Here is a 20,530-nt window from a genome sequence, read left to right on the forward strand (position 1 = left end):
GCACGACCAAGGACCAGAAGCCAGACCGCAGCTGCAACATTAGCCATTTCAAACCCCTCCAATCCATTCATGCAGCAGACTGACACCCACTATGAAGATGTAGCACCACCACAAAGCCAAACAACAGCTATGCAGCTCACCAGCTCAAATCCCCCTGCAGCACAGACTAGACTGAGCACAACCAAGCCCCCACCAACACAGGACACACCCCCAGCCAATCAGAGCACAGAAAAACCCCCATCCAATCAGAGCACAGCCAAGCTCCCACCCAATCAGTTCAAACCCCCACTAGCAGTTAAAAGGAAGAAACAGCTGCGATCACACATTGCTCCCAGAAGCACGAAGCTGAAGCCTGAAGATGACGAATGAGACTTCGTCGAAACGTCGCCAAGACACTTCCAATTTTACACGGGAGAAAACCCGAACAACCAAAGACCTATATATATATATATATATATATAAATATATATATATATATATATATATATATATATATATATACATACATATATATATATACACACACACACGCTTATGACTATGACTATAACTTGTTGCTGGCAATCCTTATGATTTATATTGATATATTGATCATCAATTGTGTTGTAAATGTTGTACCTTGATGAACGTATCTTTTCTTTTATGTACACTGAGAGCATATGCACCAAGACAAATTCCTTGTGTGTCCAATCACACTTGGCCAATAAAATTCTATTCTATTCTATTCTTCTTATACCTCCCTATATTTTCTCATATATGTGTTTATATACCATATAAGCTTTTTGTATGATACCTACATATATTGTTGTGACAAAATAAATAAATAAATAAGTTCTCCTGCTTGAGCAGGGGGCTGGGCTAGAAGACCTCCAAGGTTCCTTTCAGCTCATTCTATTTTATCAATTGTGTTGAGGGTTACTTATTTAAAAGTTCCGGAGCGATGAGGATTTGAATCACGGACGATTCTGCCAACTTCACATACTGAGAACCGTTCCTTTGTTGGAGGCAAGGCTCAAACTCCGGCACCACTGGTTTCCCTGGCTGACAAATTCCACCCCTCCCAGAAAAGCTTAATGGAGAGAGAAGGAAAATTAGCCCAGCCTCTTTCCCCCTCCTGACATAGTTAGCCAATAGCAGCCAATCATTCAATCAAAGAATTCCTCACCACCAGCCCCACCCTCCGCTCTAAGAATTCCACTCAGACCAGCGCAGTAGAAAATCGGTTCAATGGATGTAGTTTACGACGGAGAAAGGGGGCGGGGTTCTTTTCCTCCATTCGTGCCTCTGTTTGTGACGCAAGCGGATGTCGGAGTTTGAATTAGTGCGGCGGTTATTTTCGAGCGGACGTGGGCGTGTTACGCGTCTTGGAGGTGAGGCTTGCAGATCGGGCTGCGCGGAGGGAGAAGGATCGATCCGCTACTGGGAGGCTAGAGCGAACGGACTAGGGCACAGGGAGGGCGAAGGGTTTTTCTGCGTAGGGATTGATTGATTGATTGATTGATTGATTATATTGTACGGCGCTTCTTTGCACTCCGAATTCTCCGCCGTGGCTTCGGTGGAGTTGCTGTGCGCGACTCCCTGGTTATGCTAAATTAGGGAGCTGCAGTCTATGGAGTAAGCCCGTCAAACTCGGGATATACTCCCGGAAAGGTGAATACTAGGATTAAAACAGTAGCGGTACAAAAGGAGAAATGGAGGAAAAAAGGGTTGCAGTTTGTTGAGGCTCGATCGTCTAACAGAAGAAATCCCGGATTTGACAGTTTACTCTTTTGTTGCAGCGAAACCAAAGACAGAATTTTTATGGGTAAGCGAGATTCCTCGTCCCGCCACCTTTTTTTTCTTTTTCTTTTTTTTTTTTTGCCTTTTAGGACAGTTGTTTATTCGCGAGTTCGTGTTGATGCGTTCAAATCGGTCCTGCTTTCCCAAGTAACTTGAGCGACAATTGCAGAAATAGGGTGTATTTCTTTCCATTCTTACTTGCAAAGGATGACATCAATTGGATTTCTTTGTGAAAAGAGATGCAGGGGACAAAGGCTTTTCAAAGTAATATTCAGGTTAATAATTTTGCAGGCTTGTTCCTAATTTCCATTTAATTTCTCATTTGTGGCAGTCTTTCTGCTTTAACTATTTAAAACTCTCTTGATAGATTATCTTTACTACTGGGAAATGTTACAATCTGCCATAATAATCTAAGTTTTATGATATCTGGTAGAGTTGGGTGGTGTTTCAGTTTTGGAGTGAGGTGTTATTTTAGTTTTTAACTAGTTTAATTGTTGGATATTATATGATTGTTTATCTTGTATTTTAATTGTTTATTGAGCCAGAGTCACATGCAAGTGAAGTGGACAGCTATGCAAATAAATACCTTGAATGCATCATTAAAATCCAAAAACAATTGACAGCTTTGAGTATTAAGTTAAATAATAGATGAAAATGAAGCTGAAATTAAAGCCAGAGAGCAGTGCTTTTGGTCAATACAAAAGCTGGACTGGAAGTAGTGATGCGCAGTATTTGGATCTGAACAAAGAAAAAAGTTTGGCAACCATCATGAACATCTTTATATCTGTTGGCTGCTCTTTAACCAAATTGTTTACCCCTATAGTAGCCGTGTAGTCTCAGGAAAATTGATACTCCTTGTTATGTTTAATCTTTAGGAAACTAAAGAGAGGGAGGAGATTCACTTACTCCCAGCATTGCATATCCCATCTACCTGCTCATTATTTTCCTCTTTCCGCACAGCTTTTGCTAATACTCAAATGCAGCATATCTTAGCTTGTCCACCTCCCCACTCCCCCAATATCTTCCCAGAACTTTCTCTGCCTCCCTGATGGCAGTGGTGTCCTTTCTCTATAGCAACCAGTGTCTTTTCCCTGATTCTCTCTCCCAACCACTTCCGCACAGAACAAAACCAGTCCCTTTAGCTACATTTTGGCTCAGACATGGAAGCTTGAAAACTTGTTCTATGATTAGGGCAATTTCTTGCACTAAGTATATAACATGTATCTGGTTTAAATATTAAAAACTATCAGCTATTTTATCTGAAGTGTTGCTGATCTTTTCATGCATTTGTCTGAATGTTGACATCTGTGGTATTGAACTTGTGTGGAGGCATCTTAATTCTAGGAAAAGGCTTTCCCCCTCCCCTGTTTTATTGTACGTTATATTAAAATAGTTCTTTGGATTTCTTGAAAAAAATTCAAGATAGATTCCTGCAGTGATTACCATCTGAATTGTTTCAGTTACATTTTTGAATTATTTTTGTAAATATGTAAGAATTTGTATTGTAGGGTGTATTTTTTTTTTACAGTAGCCTAAAATATTTTTCTCAAAGATATGGTCTTCGGTTAGGTTAAGAAAATGGGACAAAGGGCAGAGTAATTGCAAAAGACTTATTTTAAAGCCAGTTGCCATTTTAGGAAGAATGATAAAAGTAGATTGACGGTTGTGCTGAGACCTGATATGATGGTTCTGTCAAAAAGATATTCTACTTGTAAACTTCTGGGCATCTAATCTTACTGTATAGGAAACAGGTTGCTATTTAATTGGTTGTCTGATCTAGCTGAGCCGCTCCAGTATTTTGCATAATTGACTGCTACCCAGGTAGTAAAAGCAAATAATCCTATGGAAAAAAAACACCATTCTGGGAATAGGATAATCTCATACCATTTGTACATAGAAAGGAGATGACATTTCCAACATTTTCTAACATTTTTCAATGTCAAGAATATAAATGCGATAATGCAGCAGAAAAGTTATTTAAATATAACACACTGTTCCTACAGTGATCAAAACTAAGGCAAACTCATATGTAGAGCCTAAACACACTGATACTCTGCTATTTATGTTCCTCAGCATTTGATATTATGTAGCACATTGCTTTGGATCATAGAAATAATACGTTATCCCCATGATTTTGAATTTTTATAGTTGATAGCACGATTACTTGGTCTAACACGTTACATGGTGCAGTAGTAATTCTATATCAGGAACGGAGAAAAACTTCTATTTTCTGTATGTTATGAAATAACCATAGGTTTAACTTGTTTTGCCTACTTTTTCAACACTAAGTCATTATTCTTTTTGGTCAATTAAAATAATTATTCTCTGGAAATTGCTCCAGGTTCTTTCATTTTGATTGCTTTTGTCAGAGAAAAAGGACAACAGCTTTTTTTAAAATTCTACAACAGCTTTTTTAGATATGAAGTTATCTGTGCATAATTTGCCAGGTATAGGTTTTGCCCATAAAACTACACAGAATATTAATCTAGTTTTTAGTTCTCATAAAAATCTTTAAGAAGGAGTTTGTGTTTTTTTATGGCAATCATATACAGGGGTGTTGAAAATATGGTGTATAATATGTTATACCATCAAAACTATGTGCTTGACACTCCAGACTCCCATCAGCCCGAGGCTGGATTTGCATGTGATAATCAAGACTGGACTTCTGTTTTAATTCAATATTTTATCTGACCATAACTATTGTCTATAAATCATGGTTTGTGGTTTATCCTTCCAGTTTATTTACCAAAACTTAAATAAATTCTAAGTTTAAATAGAAAAGAACATACAGTATATGTAGCTCAGGGTTGAACTATGCAGTCCTTGTTGCTCTCTTAGCTTGGTTAATTGCTTGCCAACATTTCATTATGTGACTAGGTAACATCCATTTTTCTTGATAGAAGAAGTTCTGTTACTACGTTTTAGTCACAGCTAAAACACACTCTGAGAGCCAGGTTAGAAAACAGGAGAACATGAGTTCCAGTTCTGCTTTAGGCATGAAGCCAGCTGCGTGACTTTGGGCCAGTCACTTTCTGTCAGCTGTAGGAAAGTGGCAATGGCAAACCATTTCTAAAAAACCTTGCCAAGAGAACATCAGAAACTTCCCAGGCATTCCCCAAGAATTGGACACAATTGAACAGAAAAACGCCACCTCGAAGCTAGAACTCTGAATCCAAATTACTAATTGTTAGGAAATGCCCAGTGAAAGTGGGATTTAATTCTGAATGAAGTTGAGCATTAGGATGAAATATTTTAGTACTTTCCAAGTTCAAAAATCAGATATTTTCTAACTTGCAGAACATAATACTGTATATTCCAGATAATTTTTCTTGGACACTGCAGTCCATCTCCCCAAAACTTTTTGCTGAAAGATAAAAAGGTAACATTAGCCTGTCAGATGCTACAATATGAATTTAAGACCCTTTCTTATTTAAATGCAAAGCACATACTGTGAACTGAGATGGCATTTGTGAAAGCTGCTGAACACATGCTTCTTTGTTGCTCCTTAATGGAATGGAAAACATGCATCTAAAATTCTGCTGCCTCTTGTCTTGTTTGTTACAAATAGTTTTATTTAAAATTGACTAACTTGGAAATGTTTTATTCACAGCAGTGTAAACTTGATTTCTAACGCCATTTATGTTCACTAACTTAGATTGTCTTTTTGATTTTTATGATTATAATGTATAGCTTTATTTTCTTGTTACTGTTAGAGCTGCAATGAGCAGGTGTTGAATTGCTTTATTTGATGCTATAACAATATTTCACTTAGAATATTGTAATTAAAGTATGAATTGAGAAGATAGGTGTCAAATATTAAAAGCTATTTAATATACAAAATAAAAAAAGGAAATCCACCTTTCAAAAATTGCTGTCAGATTTATTTATCAAATCTGGAAATATTCATTTTCCTTAGCCAAATTCAAGCTGCCATTTACCTGGATACCAAGAATTTAGTGAAAGTAAAGTACTATCTTAACTTCATTTTAGTAAATTAATTTGATGCCATTATTTCCAGATGATTATTTAATTGAAAAGTTGATTAGCTGCAATGATTTGTTTCATTTGCAAAATTTTAGATTTTTTTAATAAATGATATTTGTTTAGTCACATTGTCACACAAATGTAATTAATCTTTGTGGAACATTTCTTCCCATGTAAAATCCATCGATTGAGTTCAGGTAAATTGAACTTGCAGTATATGTGTAAAAGGTTCCAGAGAGATGCTTTGTAAAACACATCGGCATGAACAAAGCAACAACTTGCTTTTTAAGGCTTCCTGGTTAATCTGTGTCTGGTGGTCTGTGTTGTACAGCATTGGAAGCAACTATGGTCAGCTTTTGAAACAAGAACATGAGGCTTGCAAAGGATATGGTCACTTTAACACTTTGATGAAGTTTTTTTGCTCATGTTAAAAGCACTAGTGTGCCTGTCTCTATCATTACAGCCCTAATACAGAAATCACATTTACCAGTGGATAGTTCAGTTTTCCATAACTCTGCACATAGAAATGTGGAAGATCATAGTGTAACACTATCCTACAAATTTCTTCTTTGAGAGAGATGATTAAAGATAATTAAGAGTGTATGGTAATTTCTACACTCCATGATAGTCCCAAATGAGTTAAAATTCTACATTCCTTCATTATCTGTCCAGGGAATTCTATCTGTATAGATGATATCACTGTTCAAGTACTTGGAACTTGTCAACCCTGAATACCAGAGGACCTTACTAGGAAAAGAATCTCTGTTTAAAGGCACTAGAAGAAGTAAGGTTACTTGTAATTTGAAATCATCTAACAAAGAAGAAATAGTTAAATACCTGAATTGCCCAGACATGTATTATTTAATATTCTGTTTATTTGCTATTGGAATGAAATTCTTCTTTTCTAATCTGAAGTTGGTATAATGTGTGGCCAAGCATATTTCACTGGATAATTCCTTAGTTCTTCAGAAAGGGCTGTCCAAACCCTTTTCTCACGAAATGAAATATATTCAATGTAATAAATACGTCAAGTTGGCCTTATACATATAAGAGCAGCTGCGGTTTTATGAAATGAAGCCATCAAATTTGTTTGCTTATATTTCAACTTATATGACTACCCATCTCAAATATGTGACTTTGGACAATTGATTGATTGAATATATTCCATCAAGTTGTTGTTGACTCTTAGCAACCGTATAGATTTTCTCCGTGAATTGTCAATCATTTTCTATCCATGTGATGTTTAGTAAAAATATAAGAATAGTTTGCCATTGCCTTCTCTCACAATATGAATAATGCCTTTGCCATTGCTGCTAAAGAGGTAATCTGCATCCAGTATTTTCCTATTTTGTTATTGCTTAGCACACGTACCTGTTTGCTTTTGCTAGATAGCTGGAATGATCTCTACATCTTGGGTCATCAAGCTGAGAATATATGTTCTTCACAGATTTTTGCCAGGAACACCCACCACCATGATGAGGCAGCATAGTAGGGCTTGTGGGGACCAGGCAACTAACAGCAATTAAAAACACCATAGAACAACTTTAATTGTGTATGGACTTCTAAAGTTTCCAACCAGCTTGGTAACTGCTAAGAGTTATAAAAATTGATGTCCAAACATCTGAAGAATGTTCAGGTGGTAGAAGGCTAACATACCGTAGAATCAGATTCTTTTGAGTATTATTTTTTATTCATAGTGGTACCAACATTTCACTTTATAAGATTTTTACTACTAATAAAGAATATGCTTTTCAGTAAAAAAATAATTGTCATTGTGTTTTTCTAATCCTGAAAGAGTGCAGATGGAGCAAGATTGGTGATCAGATTCAGTCAAGGCGGAGAACACAAGATCCCTATCATTTACACATGCTTATGGGAAAACAGCTTTAAATTTTGTGAGTACTTTGAAAAGTCACAGTCAGTTATTGTTGAGCTGAAGATTTGTCTTGAAGATCATAAATAAATAAAATCTGTACCTTTTTCTGTAATGTATGCAAAAAAGCAGACCAGGCTCATGAATGAACAAGAAGAAGGAAAAATCCTAGAATTCGTGTGTGTGTGTGTGTGTGTATGCAAAGTTTTAAAATTTGTTCATTCTTGCTTATTAAAATTGTATAGACCCACTAATTAAGCCTCTTATTTTCCAAAGCCTCTTATTTTCTTTGAAAGATTTATAAACTAAATACAAATTGCATGTTCATCAATACTGCATTAGTACTGTATTCAAAATAATCATGGGAAAATCAGTGGTTTATTATTTTTCTCAAACACCAATTTCTTATGTTATTTTTTTATTAGTGAAATACTGACTGGTAGCAGGACACTTATTTTGAAAGTGTGGGAGGGGGGTTGTAATTTTTTTCTTATTCTGTATTTCTAGAAAAGGTGCTCTGGGAATTGGGGGATAACTCTCAAATGTGGGACTGGAAATGATTTGAAATGCTGAGGATAGGGTTTTTGCCTGCTTCTATAGGCACCTGTATTCCTGTTTTCAAGAAGAATACAGATTCCATCTGATTTACAGTTTTAACCAAGATAAGAACCTTATGTGTTCCATATACAAAAATTGAAGTTGTTGTATGTATATTATATTCCTCAACCAATAGAAGTTATCTTATTTTCTCATGTTAAAGAATTTGATATGGTAAAAGATATTACTGCAAATTCATTTATTTTATTTTCAGTTGACAAGAATAAATTGTTTTGTCTCCACTTGCTAGATTTGCCTTTAAAAAAACTCTGTCTCCAAACTCATAGCATAAATGTAGCATAAGTCAACATTGCTAGTGAAAAAAATACTAAGCAGAATAGTATAATTTAACTTCATAATTTTGTAAATTTTCCTTTATACACTTAATTATTTTCCAGTTCTTTGGGTCCTTTTAAAAGTGTGGTTTGGATTTGATACTTAGCATTATATACCAATAGGGTTTGCTACTCTGCTTTATACAACTGTATTGACTTAGGAGATCCCTAACTTGAGTGGTTGGATGACAACTGTAATGCCTCAGAAATACCTTTGTGACCTAATTATGCCAGAGTAGTAGCCTTTATGATCTATTGTCTCATCTGCCTCCTTGCTTGTTCATTTGATATAAAACATTTAACTCCCCTCTACTCTACTCCCCTCCCCTACCCCTCCTTCCCTTTCTTGTTTGCTCTGTCTTTTTCTTTTGCTCCTCATCATCTTTCTTATCTGGATGAAGACTGAATGCAGGACTGTCCACAAATTTGCAGAGACAAAAGAACAGCAAAGAATACCTTATTTTTTTCCCCAGGTAATTTTGTGTAGCCAAAAATAGACTGTATTTGCATTTCTGACTTTCAGGTTTATGCTAAATTGTAGTATTGCTATAAATAATTAGTTGTAATGAAAAAGTTCCATAAGTTACTGATCAAAAACAAAGCCACATTTCATGTTACTGTTGAGATATATACCCCATTTCCCGGAAAATAAGACATCCCTTGATAATAAGCCCAATTGGGCTTTTGAGCGCATGTGCTAAAATAAGCCTCCCCCCACCCTGAAAATAAGCCCTCCCCAAAAATATTTAAACGCAGAGCTGGAAATTAGGTAAGACAGCAAGAGGAACCCTATCTTGCTCCATGTGCCCCAAAATAATAAGATCTCCCTGAAAATAAGGCCAAGTGCTTATTTCAGGATTCAAAAAAATATAAGACAGGATCTTATTTTTGGGGAAACGCAGTATATAATGAGCAATTCTTTATTTTGTTTACCATTTAGTTTGTTCTTAATTGAAACTGTAGAGGATTAGATAATTCAAAGACTAAAAGTTTAATATCACATAACAACTGATTTTTTTTTCTCATATGACTTAGTTGATGGAGAACACTAAAATGAGTAAGAACATTATTGGATGCTTCCAGAATCTATGTAAGTGCTTTTAACTGTTTATGTTTGATTTAATTAATGTCGCTTCTAGCCTGGTGCCTTCAATTAGTGGGTCTGCAATAGCCACGCTGGTTGGGATTTATGGAAATTATATGGTTCCTAAATTGGAGAACGCTAAACTCTTTCTGTCCTTTCCTGTACTTAGTAACCTTGGTGACAAAAGAACTGATATAATTTGAACATGTCCTTTGGGGTGTTTTTATAATCAAGCACAGTAGTAATTATTACTAATCATTGCATTTTTAATGACTATACAAACACTACAATGTTAATGTTTTGAATTCTAATTGGATTAATAAAGTTTAATACTAAATTCTCCAGATCATTTACTATATCTTATTCTTGATCACAGATATACGGTCCTGGTAGTTCTCCAAGCTGCTGTTTATTGAGAAGGCTGTTAAGACGGTGGTAGATTTGTTTGAAAGATCTGGATAGGGAAGAAGAGGGTGTTTTTTCCTCAGTTTTAACAAGACTAAATGGAAGGAGGTTCAAGAGCTCCCATCAGCTGGACATCTTCTATTGTTTGTATGGAATAGCATGATAGAGTGGATGTGCAGCCTGAGAGTCCTTCTGGAGCCACAGATCTCTGTGGAGCAGATGGCAGCTTTGCCCAGGAGGCCCCTTGCACAAAACCATTTTGTACCCTAGTTACATCCATTTCTAGATCTGGAGGATTGTTCATAGACATTGATGCCTTAGCCATTTCCTGATGGATTATTACAATCCACTCTGTATAGGGCTGACCTTGAATTCATTTGGTAGCAGTGGAGAACATCCATATGACTCCACTGCTACAAGAGCTGCACTGGCTTCTGGTAAATTTATAGGTATAATTCAAGATGTCTGTCACTTTCAAAGCCATATATGGTATAGAACCAAGAACTTGAGGGCCTGCCTATCTCCAGTGTTTTCAGCCCATCACAGCAGATCTGTATGGTGGACACGTTCCACATACCTTCTGTGAAACAGTGTCATGGGAAACATGCCTTCCAGAAGGCTTTTCCATCATCCAATGAACCAACCAACTTCTAGAGCCTAATATGTGTTATACTGTCAGAAAATATTTGAGATTCTTTACAGAGAATCTATGAGGCATCTCAACTATTTTAAATAGATTGATGCTTATTCTATTTTTTTATTTATTTTATTTCAACCATATAAATTTGCTAAATAAATAAATTTCCAAGCGGTCTTGTTTATTTATGAATGCGGTCAGAAGTGATTTCTGTAATTACTACAATTTACTTGTCTTAATAGTTCAGAGAAACCTATAAAATATGCTAAACTATTGCATGATGTTCTGGTTACCTTGTTATATGTCCAAATACCAATAGAACTTCATAGTGTACACATAACATTTTTATCTTTTAGCCTGTGAATTCTGTCAACGGGCTGATGACTGTCCTGAAAAATATGGGGAAAAAAGGACCTATGAAGACTGTAATCTCACTGTTCATTATTACTGTGTGGTAAGTACTTCTTACTGCCCCCAAATAATTTTGGGAGTCTATTGGAAAGTTAGATAATTTACAGGCTGCTCTTATGATATCTGTTATAATACTGTATATGTCTATTTAACAAAATCAAATAATAAATAGTGTTGAGCTCAATTTCCTTTCAAATTAGTAACTAAAAGGAGTGCAGGTAGGTGCATAAACTTAGCTGATGTAATATTTGGTTGTTCATTGTTTCAGTCTAGGAAATTTAGGAGAAATGCGAATCTTAAAATACTCTCAAACTGTTATACACAGTTTTTCTGACAATGGAGAATTGTTAAAAACATGGAGCATCTGCCACTTTTGTTGAGAAATGTCACCCTTCACAACAGGCAGCTTTGTCTTCTCTGAATTCAGTTTAAGGTTGCTATTCACATTCAGCCAATTACTGGCCATACATAGTAATAGGCAATCCGCATTGTTACCTGACTACATGGTATTCCTGGCTGAAAAGGTATCCTCAGACAAAAGAAAAGGTGCCTTAAAAAAGAGGTCAGGAAACTGAGCCTGGGAACAAAGGGGTACAACCCCACTACAGGAATAATGCCAAAGCTCCATGTGCAAATGTGCCATGTGAGGGTCAAAAAGGACGCAGGTTTATTCTGAATTCATTGAGAATGAGAGTCAGAACAGAACCATGCAAAGATTCTCAGCAACAAATACTGTGCTGAAGCAGAGAAAACTTAAACTTATTTTTAGGATAAAAAATTGCCGAATATCTTTTATTTGTTTATTTATATGCAGGCCCCCTTTCCGATGGGGTGATTGGGTAGTTTACAGAACATAAAAAAGATAAATAGAAAGCAATTACAAAATTAAAACTATGCACATTAAAAATTCAAAATTATGCCGCTAGAAAGTGGCAAAAAATCTGCATATCATTTTATACAATAAAGTTGCAATGCTAGCTTTACAATTGATAGTGAACCTCTTTGAAAACAATGGGACTTGTTATCAAATCATGTCTGTATTTCCTTAGAAGCAAGTGTTGCCATAACTATCTGTTCTAATCCTTTATATGTTTTTGATTGGCTGGGAAATGTGGACCAAATACAAAAAAATGTAATGGTAGTCCTCACTTACTGGTCATTCATTCAGTTACCATTTGAACCTACAAAATGGTACTGGACGAGGAGATTTGCAGTACAAACAATCCTCAAAGCTACAGCTTTCACATGTCCCCATGATGTCAGATGATCATGATTCAGGCATCTGCAACAGTCAGAGCATCCCATGGTCACATAATTGCCATTTGCGATCTTCACAGTCGGTTTCTGACAAGCAGAGTAAATGGGGAAGCCAAGCAAGAGTTGCAGACATGTGACATTGCACTTAACTACTTGTTGCAATTTGTTAACAACCAGAGTGAAAACTGATATATTAAGTCACATGACTTTTCAGTTTACAACTGATGGATAGTTGAGGCTCCCAATTGCAGTTGCTAAGTGGGGACTACCTTTGCTGCATAAATGGCAACTTGTATTGCCATATTTGCGAGGACAAATATATTGCAAACATGATTCAATAATTTGCTGAAAATCACATATAATTATACTGCAGGTAAACCTCAGTAATGATTAAATTACATGCTTTCTTATGGTGAAAAGTTAATGCAGATATGTCTGGAATGTCATTTGATTTAATTCATCATTAAATTTATTATAGTTAATGTCAAGTGGGATTTGGCAGAGAGGTGAAGATGAAGAAGGCTTTTATGGTTTTTTACCTGAAGATATCCAAAAAGAAATTAATCGAGCTGCAAGACTGGTAAGAGATTTTGAATAATGAATCTGTTCCAAGGAGTTATAAATATTCATAAATTTAAATATATCCTAAGCTCACATTAGCAGTAACAGATGTAATTAAGCTATTTTGGTTGAAAAGAAAAAAGTAAGATTTTGTTCTCAACTATACAAGGGGAGCAATCTTTTGAACCAGCTGAATTAATCACTTCTTTGCCTTAGATATATCCAAAGCAGGTTTATAGTTTCCAGCAAAATGAACTTTTCATACAAAGGTTTAAAACAATCTTTCTTAACTGAGTTTCCATGAAACCCAAGGGATTTCATGAGAGAGTGTGATAAAAAAAATTTTTTTTTAAATTAAATGTTGTATGCCACACAGTGCAATGGGAATGTTTAGTGCTATGACTCTGTTGTCAACCTCTGCTTTGCTAATGTATTGAAGATGGTGAAATGTAGGTTAGAGGAGAATTTTATCGTGACATGTTTATATTTTTTGTGATTTTCATGTAGAAGTTCTGTAAGACCTGAAAATTATTTCAAGGGTTCCTCCAGGATAAAAAGATTGTGAAAGGCTGGTTGGAATAAGATTTAAAGTGGTATATTTCACTTTCGTCTTGTGTGTATCCTTGCTGTAATACACAGAGCTGCCATACTTTTGGGAAGTATGGCATTTGAAGAGGGAACAGTAAATTGAGATGAGATTAAGCTAGACAGACTAACAAGCATTAATTTAACTTCAATATTGTGGATAAATTTCATAAAGTCTGTTGATTAAAATAGGTGTCCAGAATAGTAACAACATTAATGTTCTGCACATTTACCGGGTCTACTTGTTTTGGGATTGCCTTCACCTACTTAACTACAAGTTACCAAATTGTGATTTGATGGGAGTTTGTTTATCAGCTGGTTTGCTGGAAAGCCTGAAATTGATTAGGACTGAAAGGGAATAATAGACTAAAGATTAATATAAAAGAGGAGATACTTTTTATTTTATCGGATCACATTCTTGAAAACAAAACATCGGACAGTGATATTCTGGATTGGCTATGCAATAGAGTTTATTGGATTATTGTTTATAGGTGGAGAAACTGGAAAAAATTGTTTATTTGAAAAAGTTAATGTTTGCAAGTTATAGGAGTTGATAATGTATTAAACAATTTATATTAAGATTAGAATGTAGGCAGGTATATTACATTTATGAATTTAATAATTTATTAAAAATTGTCTTCGGCAAACTAAACAGAATTGGTTGAAATTTGATTATCTGATGAATTATTTCACTATACCAGTGTTTTTTCTTATATAAGCTTTGATGCAAAATAACTTTTCTATAAATGGTAATAAAAAAAGACAAAAATATAGTGCTTAAAATGTTTAAATTCATTACAGATTAGATCCATAATTTATGTATTATGGTGAAGTCTTCTTAGTTACAATTATTTAATATGGTATTTTTTTTAGAAATGTGCTATCTGTAAGAAAAAAGGTGCATCAATCGGTTGTATAACATCCAGATGCAAACGAAGCTACCACTTTCCTTGTGGAATTGAGAGAGGATGCCTTTTCCAATTCAGAGAAACTTTTCCGTAAGTTTATTTTTCTTTATTATTTCAAAAATATTTCAAAGTACTGAAACTATTTTTTTTTCAAAAATTACAAAGTTCCACTTAATAATACCAGATGAACTTCAGTTAATAGGAGTAGCAATTCTAGTTTTTTTAAGTGATGTGATTCTATGTAATTCTACCTCTCTGATTTAAGGTCATATTGTTGGAAACACCGACCCACTCAAAAACGTCTTTTTAATTGTAAAGGATCATCACAATGTATAATATGTTTGGAGTTGATTGAACAAGCACCTACATACAACATTTTGACAAGTCCATGCTGTAAAAATGCTTGGTTTCATAGAGAATGCTTGCAGGTATGTCTGCATTGTCATAGCAGAAATTCCTTTTTACTACTAAAAACAACATCTGTAAATTGTTATTGTTAAAAAGTACATCTGTATTTAGAGTAGGTTGGAAATGAGACAGAAATCAGTGTATGACTTGGTTCAGGGAACTCTTAAAAACCTGATCTACAAGATTGCAATGAAAAGTAATGCCTCCACCTCCATAACTTTAATTCATATGAGGATATTTTTATGAAATAGGAAAATAATCTTTGAAATGAGCTCTTTTGTTACCTACGTTTACTTATCCACATAATCACCACCATTCATTATATCCTTATGCCAACGATGGACAAGCTTTTGAAAGCTGTCATGAAAGAACTCCATACTTTGTCTCTTCAACCAGGTCCTGACAGTCCTTTCCATTTCTTCATTTGACTCAAATAGATGCCCATAAAGGTATTCCTTCAATTTGGGGGAAAATGGAAGTCACATGATGCCAAGTCTGGACTTTATGACAAATGGGGTAAGGTGGTAACATCCCTCTTCACAATTGCCTCTTGGATGGCTCATGAGCTCGAGGCCTACCATTGACACGATGCAACAAAATGTTCTTGTGCTTTGGAATTCTGGTTACCGTATTTTTCGGACTATAAAACAGACTTTTTTGTCTCCCAAAGGGGGTAAAAATGTCTGTGCATCTTATAGACCGAATATCACCGAAGCCCCGCCCATCCACCAGCTGATTTCTTTTCCCCCCCTCTGCACATCCCATTTTCGGGCCTTTTTTCGGCCCACTTTCACGGCTTTTTTCAATCCGTTTTGGAGGCTTTTTTCAGCATGTTTTTGAGGCTTTTTTCAGCACGTTTTCAAGGATTTTTGGCCCGTTTTTGAGGCCTTTTTTTTGACCAATTTTTTTGGGAAAAGTAGCCTGAAAAAAGCCTCAAAAACGGCCCAAAAAAGCCTCAGAAAGCTGAAAAAAGCTTTGAAAACAGGCCAAAAAAAGCCTAGAAAATGGGCAGAAAAAAGACTGGAAAAGGCCCAAAAATGAGGCGTGCGGAGGCCAAAAACTTTTTTTGTTGATTTCCTCTTCTAAATTTAGGTGTGTCTTATAGTCAGGGGCATCTTATAGACCGAAAAACATGGTAAATCATTATTTCAGAATTTTTGTGTATTGTAAAGTACTTTGAGGTCATAGTGGTGCCAAATTAAAAGTAATCTATGTCTCAGAAAACTGTAGCCATATGTTCTCCTGCCAAACTGGGATTTTGAATTTTTTTTCTACAGGTGTAGCTTTGTGGTAATATTCCATGGACTGATACTTCATTTCTGGATTATCAGGATAAATCCAGTTTCATTGGCTATCATAATGTTATGAAAAAAAGTCAAAACATTCATTCTCATGACAATTGCTGGCAAATTTCAACTCCTGAAAGTTGCCCATAATTTGCAACTCATCTTGCCCAACCTTCTAATACTATATTGAAATACATTGGTCATGTGACCTACATGTTCCTGCGAAGCTAAATGATAAGCTTGACAGCAGTGTCCCTTTGAACAATCTGCCAGTTATCTTTAACCAACTCAGTAGCATTTCTCATGTGTCTTAATTGTCCACTTCATTCTGATCACACAAAGATCTTTCCTGTTCACCATTTTTTTGATCCAGCAGCACACAGTAATGTCAATGCAGTCATCACCAAAGAAAACCCATATTCTAAAATGAAGGGCCTCTGGTGGCTCAGACTGCTAAGACAGTCTATTATTAACACAGCTGCTTGCAATTACTGCAAGTTCAAGTCCCACCAGGCCCAAGGTTGACTCAGCCTTCCATCCTTTATAAGGTAGGTAAAATGAGGACCCAGATTGTTGGGGGCAATAAGAGTTGACTTTGTATATAATATACAAATGGATGAAGACTATTGCTTAACACTGTAAGCCGCCCTGAGTCTTCGGAGAAGGGCGGGATATAAATTCAAATAAAAAAAAAAAAAGTCCCAGGAGGGGACTACTTCAGTCAAAAATTAAACATGGAGTGTTGCTTAAAGTTCATTGATGAGTAATCGCAGTCTTCCATTTCAAAGAATGAACAAAGCAATCTTTTCTCACAGTGATCTTCTACCAACTGAAATGAAAGGACATACGTTAAAGAACATGTTAGAGGTTTTAATTCATTAGCATTGCCATCTGTTTGGGACATTGAAGGCATTACTTTTCATTCATCCCTTATAGTTACTATTTGCAATATTTAAAGGAAATGGAACATTTTTATATCTCCATCATTTATTTATTCTTACAGATATTATGCCTTAATTTTCAAAGTCATTTTGTTGTTTCTGTGTGAACTTAATAAGTTTTATTGATCATTCTTTATTTTTCTCTTGGATTTAGCGTCAAGCTCTGAGTGCAGGGGTATATTTCTTTAGATGTCCTGTATGTAATAATAAAGAAAAATTTCAGAATGAAATGTTAAGAATGGGGATCCATATTCCAGAAAAGTAAGTGATTTAAATTACACTTAATATATTGGAATGTGTATTATCTTATATTGTGTGAGTGCATTTTCATGCTGTATTTTGCTGTTATATCTTGTTTAACAAGCTAAACTTCAGTATTCAAATATATGTTTAAATGATTCCAGAGATGCCTCCTGGGAACTAGAACAGAACGCCTATCAAGAACTTCTTCAACGTTACCAACATTGTGATATTAAAAGATGCCTTTGCAAAAATGGAAGAGACTACAATGAGCCTGATAGGTAGTAATATGTGCTGTCTTTGTCACCATTCATGTCTAATTTCTTTGTAGTTTTTCAAATGTAGCATCAGAAAATTAGAATTATTTATTCCTCCTCCTATTTTCTCCACAATAACAACCTGGTGAAGTGAGTTGGACTGAGAAAAAGTGACTGGCCCAAGGTCACCCAGCTGTTTCTGTTCCTAAAATGGGATTAAAATTCACAGTCTCCTGGTTTCTACATTAGCTTATTAATCGCTGCATCAAATTTATTGTATTTGGCAAACTCGTTTCTTTGAAATGTTGAACAATTCTTTTTATTATAATAAACAATAGTTATGAAAAAGTTATGTGTTAAAAGAAGTATAAGTATATGCCTATCTGCAATCAGATAAAGATGAAGGATCTTCATCTATATGCTACCCTTTGAAGTTAATGGGAAGTCTGGGGAAGGCTTTCTTGTCACTTTCCATTGAAGCTTCATTGTTAACAGCTTTCTGTCAAATGATGAAAATTTGGCTTTTTCAGAAAGCTTTTAAGGATGACAGCATAGATTATCTGTAGGACTGAGTTGCCCATAGATTAGACTCTAAAGGCTTTGTGATTGTTTGTTGCTGCAGCTTTTTCTGTGACAGTTCTTCTTATTTGTAATGTAAGTCAGCCTATTTCTTAGCAGTTAGTCAATAATAGTGCATTGCAGAACAAAATGTAGTTGAACAGTTGCATTAAGTATCAATACATTCATTTCCTGATAGAAAGGCAGCCTAAAATAATTTAAAATGCTATTAGTCTTTCACTCTCATATTTTGTTACATCCCAACAAATGTGTAATCTAATTTCTTTTCAGAAAGAATGATACTGTCTATGTTGCTTTGCTGAATTAAAGTTATTTTATAATTAATAATACATTTTTCCTTCCATTTAGCAAATGGGAAATAAAGCGGTGTCAATATTGTGGTTCTAGTGGAACTCATTTGGCATGTTCCTCACTAATAAGCTTGGAGCTAAATTGGGAATGCATTGAATGTAGGACCATCCTTGCCAAATCAAATGGTAAGAACCCACTGCTCATAAAGCCTGAATTAACTGAAAGCTGTTAATAATTTATGGCGGGGGAAAGCCCACATTTGATTACTTTGTTCTACAGGAAGTGCTCAGAAATGGCGAAAGCGTTCTTTGAGTATGCCAGAAAAAGCAGATGGAGACAATCTGATGGAAGATCCATCACCCAAATGCCCTAGACAGTCTCCAGGATCCCACCTTGGCATCCATATCAGGCATGTGATTTCCATCTTCTCACAAGCATGTGAAAAAGTTTAGAGAGCCAGTTTGGTGTAGTAATTAAGGTGCTGGACTAAAACTAGGAGATCATGAGGTTCTCTAGTCCTCTCCTAGGCATAGCAACCAGCTGCACGACTTTGGCTATCAGCCCAACAATCTTGTTTCACGGGTTGGTAGTTGTGGGTAAAATAGAAACACGTGCATCATCTTAAAATGTACAAAAGTAAGAATATAAGAACAACAATAATATTACCCATAGGTTGTGCTTATGCTAGTCAAAGTTGAATATGATATAAATAAAGCTGAAATGTGTGCGCTACAGTGAGTTCGTACACACTCATTTCTTTTTACTTTCCTACATAACCATAACAAGAACTTGATGCTTTTATTTTCTTAATTTATACTGTTATATCACTCATACTGACAATCTATAGCAGGGGTGTCAAATTCAATTTCATTGAATGCCGCATCAGGGCTGTGGTTGACCTCGGGGCTGGATGTGAGTGGCCGGCTTGGTGGGCATGGCCAGTTTGACATTACTCCCCAAACTGCTGGCATGTTTCCTGTTCACATTGGGTAGACTGGACCAAAGCGTTGCCGATAGACGGGGCCAAAGCAACACAGGCCAGCCCCTTACATTTTCCAGGACAGCCTCAGGGTCTTTTTTTTTAATTTGCATTTATATCCCGCCATTCTCCGAAGACTCAGGGCGGCTTACAATGTGTTAAGCAATAGTCTTCATCCATTTGTATATTATATACAAAGTCAACTTATTGCCCCCAACAATCTGGGTCCTCATTTTACCTACCTTATAAAGGATGGAAGGCTGAGTCAACCTTGGGCCTGGTGGGACTTGAACCTGCAATAATTGCAAGCAGTTGCTGTTAATAACAGGCTGCATTAGCCTGTTGAGCCACCAGAGGCCCTATTTGAGTCTTGAGTCTGACACGCATGATCTATAGTAAATATTTGAAACTAATCCTAAAAAATGTTAAATTCAAACCATATTTCATGAAATTGTCGAATATAATAGAAGATTAGCTGCAGTTTTGAGTTAAATAACACCGTCAGTTGTACTACATCAGAAGCATCCAAAGATTTGTGCTCAAGCTATTTTCTTACATATCTGTATTTTGCTAAATTATAACTAACCAGAATAGATGTTGTAAGCTAAAAAACAAGCATTTCATGGTGAATTCCATGCATCTCTTAGAAATTGTTTAAAGCAGCTTTTTTTTTAACCATCAGAAAAGCTGCTCTCTCAGTAACTGATGTGCTCTTGTGTGTAAGGAATCTGTAAACATTTATGAAATATTAACAAGCTTTTCTATGAAACCAGCATAATCCATTTAACATCATTTTTAAAAAAAATCTAGCCTTTGATGCTTTATATATTATAGATAGAACTTTTTGGATTATGAAGAACTGCCTTCAAAGTAGGTTTGGGATGAAATATATATGCTGGAACTTGTGTATTTTCAGCTTTTGATTTGTAAAAAAAAATATGTAACTTGAGTAAAAATTAAGTTATTCTTGGGTATGTTCTTTTTCCCTTCAGGTCCCCAAAGATGGTGTGCTCCAATGGTTTTACTCCGTGTTCACAACTTGATCTTCCCTCTTCTAATAACAGATTTTTATCCCCATCTGCCTTCATCAGTCCTTCAGTAAGGAATTTGTCTTTTAAAAAAATGTAAGTTAA

The 20,530-nt window shown here is 35.6% G+C and overlaps 1 protein-coding gene across 4 annotated transcripts in view; it reads left to right on the plus strand.

Annotated features, from left to right (window-relative positions):
- Positions 1-1,327: 1,327 nt before the first annotated feature.
- G2E3 (G2/M-phase specific E3 ubiquitin protein ligase) overlaps positions 1,328-20,530 on the plus strand; it is a 34,543-nt gene continuing 15,340 nt past the window's right edge. The window contains exons 1-14 of one of the 4 annotated variants that reach the window (XM_058162207.1): positions 1,389-1,804; positions 6,436-6,547; positions 7,559-7,658; positions 8,970-9,041; positions 9,604-9,658; positions 11,051-11,148; positions 12,841-12,942; positions 14,382-14,506; positions 14,682-14,844; positions 17,206-17,312; positions 17,456-17,572; positions 18,476-18,603; positions 18,698-18,827; positions 20,390-20,521. In XM_058162207.1, coding sequence (XP_058018190.1) covers positions 9,607-9,658; positions 11,051-11,148; positions 12,841-12,942; positions 14,382-14,506; positions 14,682-14,844; positions 17,206-17,312; positions 17,456-17,572; positions 18,476-18,603; positions 18,698-18,827; positions 20,390-20,521 — 1,154 coding nt within the window. In that variant the 5' untranslated portion in view covers positions 1,389-1,804; positions 6,436-6,547; positions 7,559-7,658; positions 8,970-9,041; positions 9,604-9,606. The other 3 variants (XM_058162206.1, XM_058162205.1, XM_058162208.1) reach the window with 3 other exon arrangements.

This window comes from Ahaetulla prasina, chromosome 1 (genome assembly GCF_028640845.1).
Source record: "Ahaetulla prasina isolate Xishuangbanna chromosome 1, ASM2864084v1, whole genome shotgun sequence".
In the NCBI taxonomy this organism is placed as follows: Eukaryota; Metazoa; Chordata; class Lepidosauria; order Squamata; family Colubridae; genus Ahaetulla; species Ahaetulla prasina.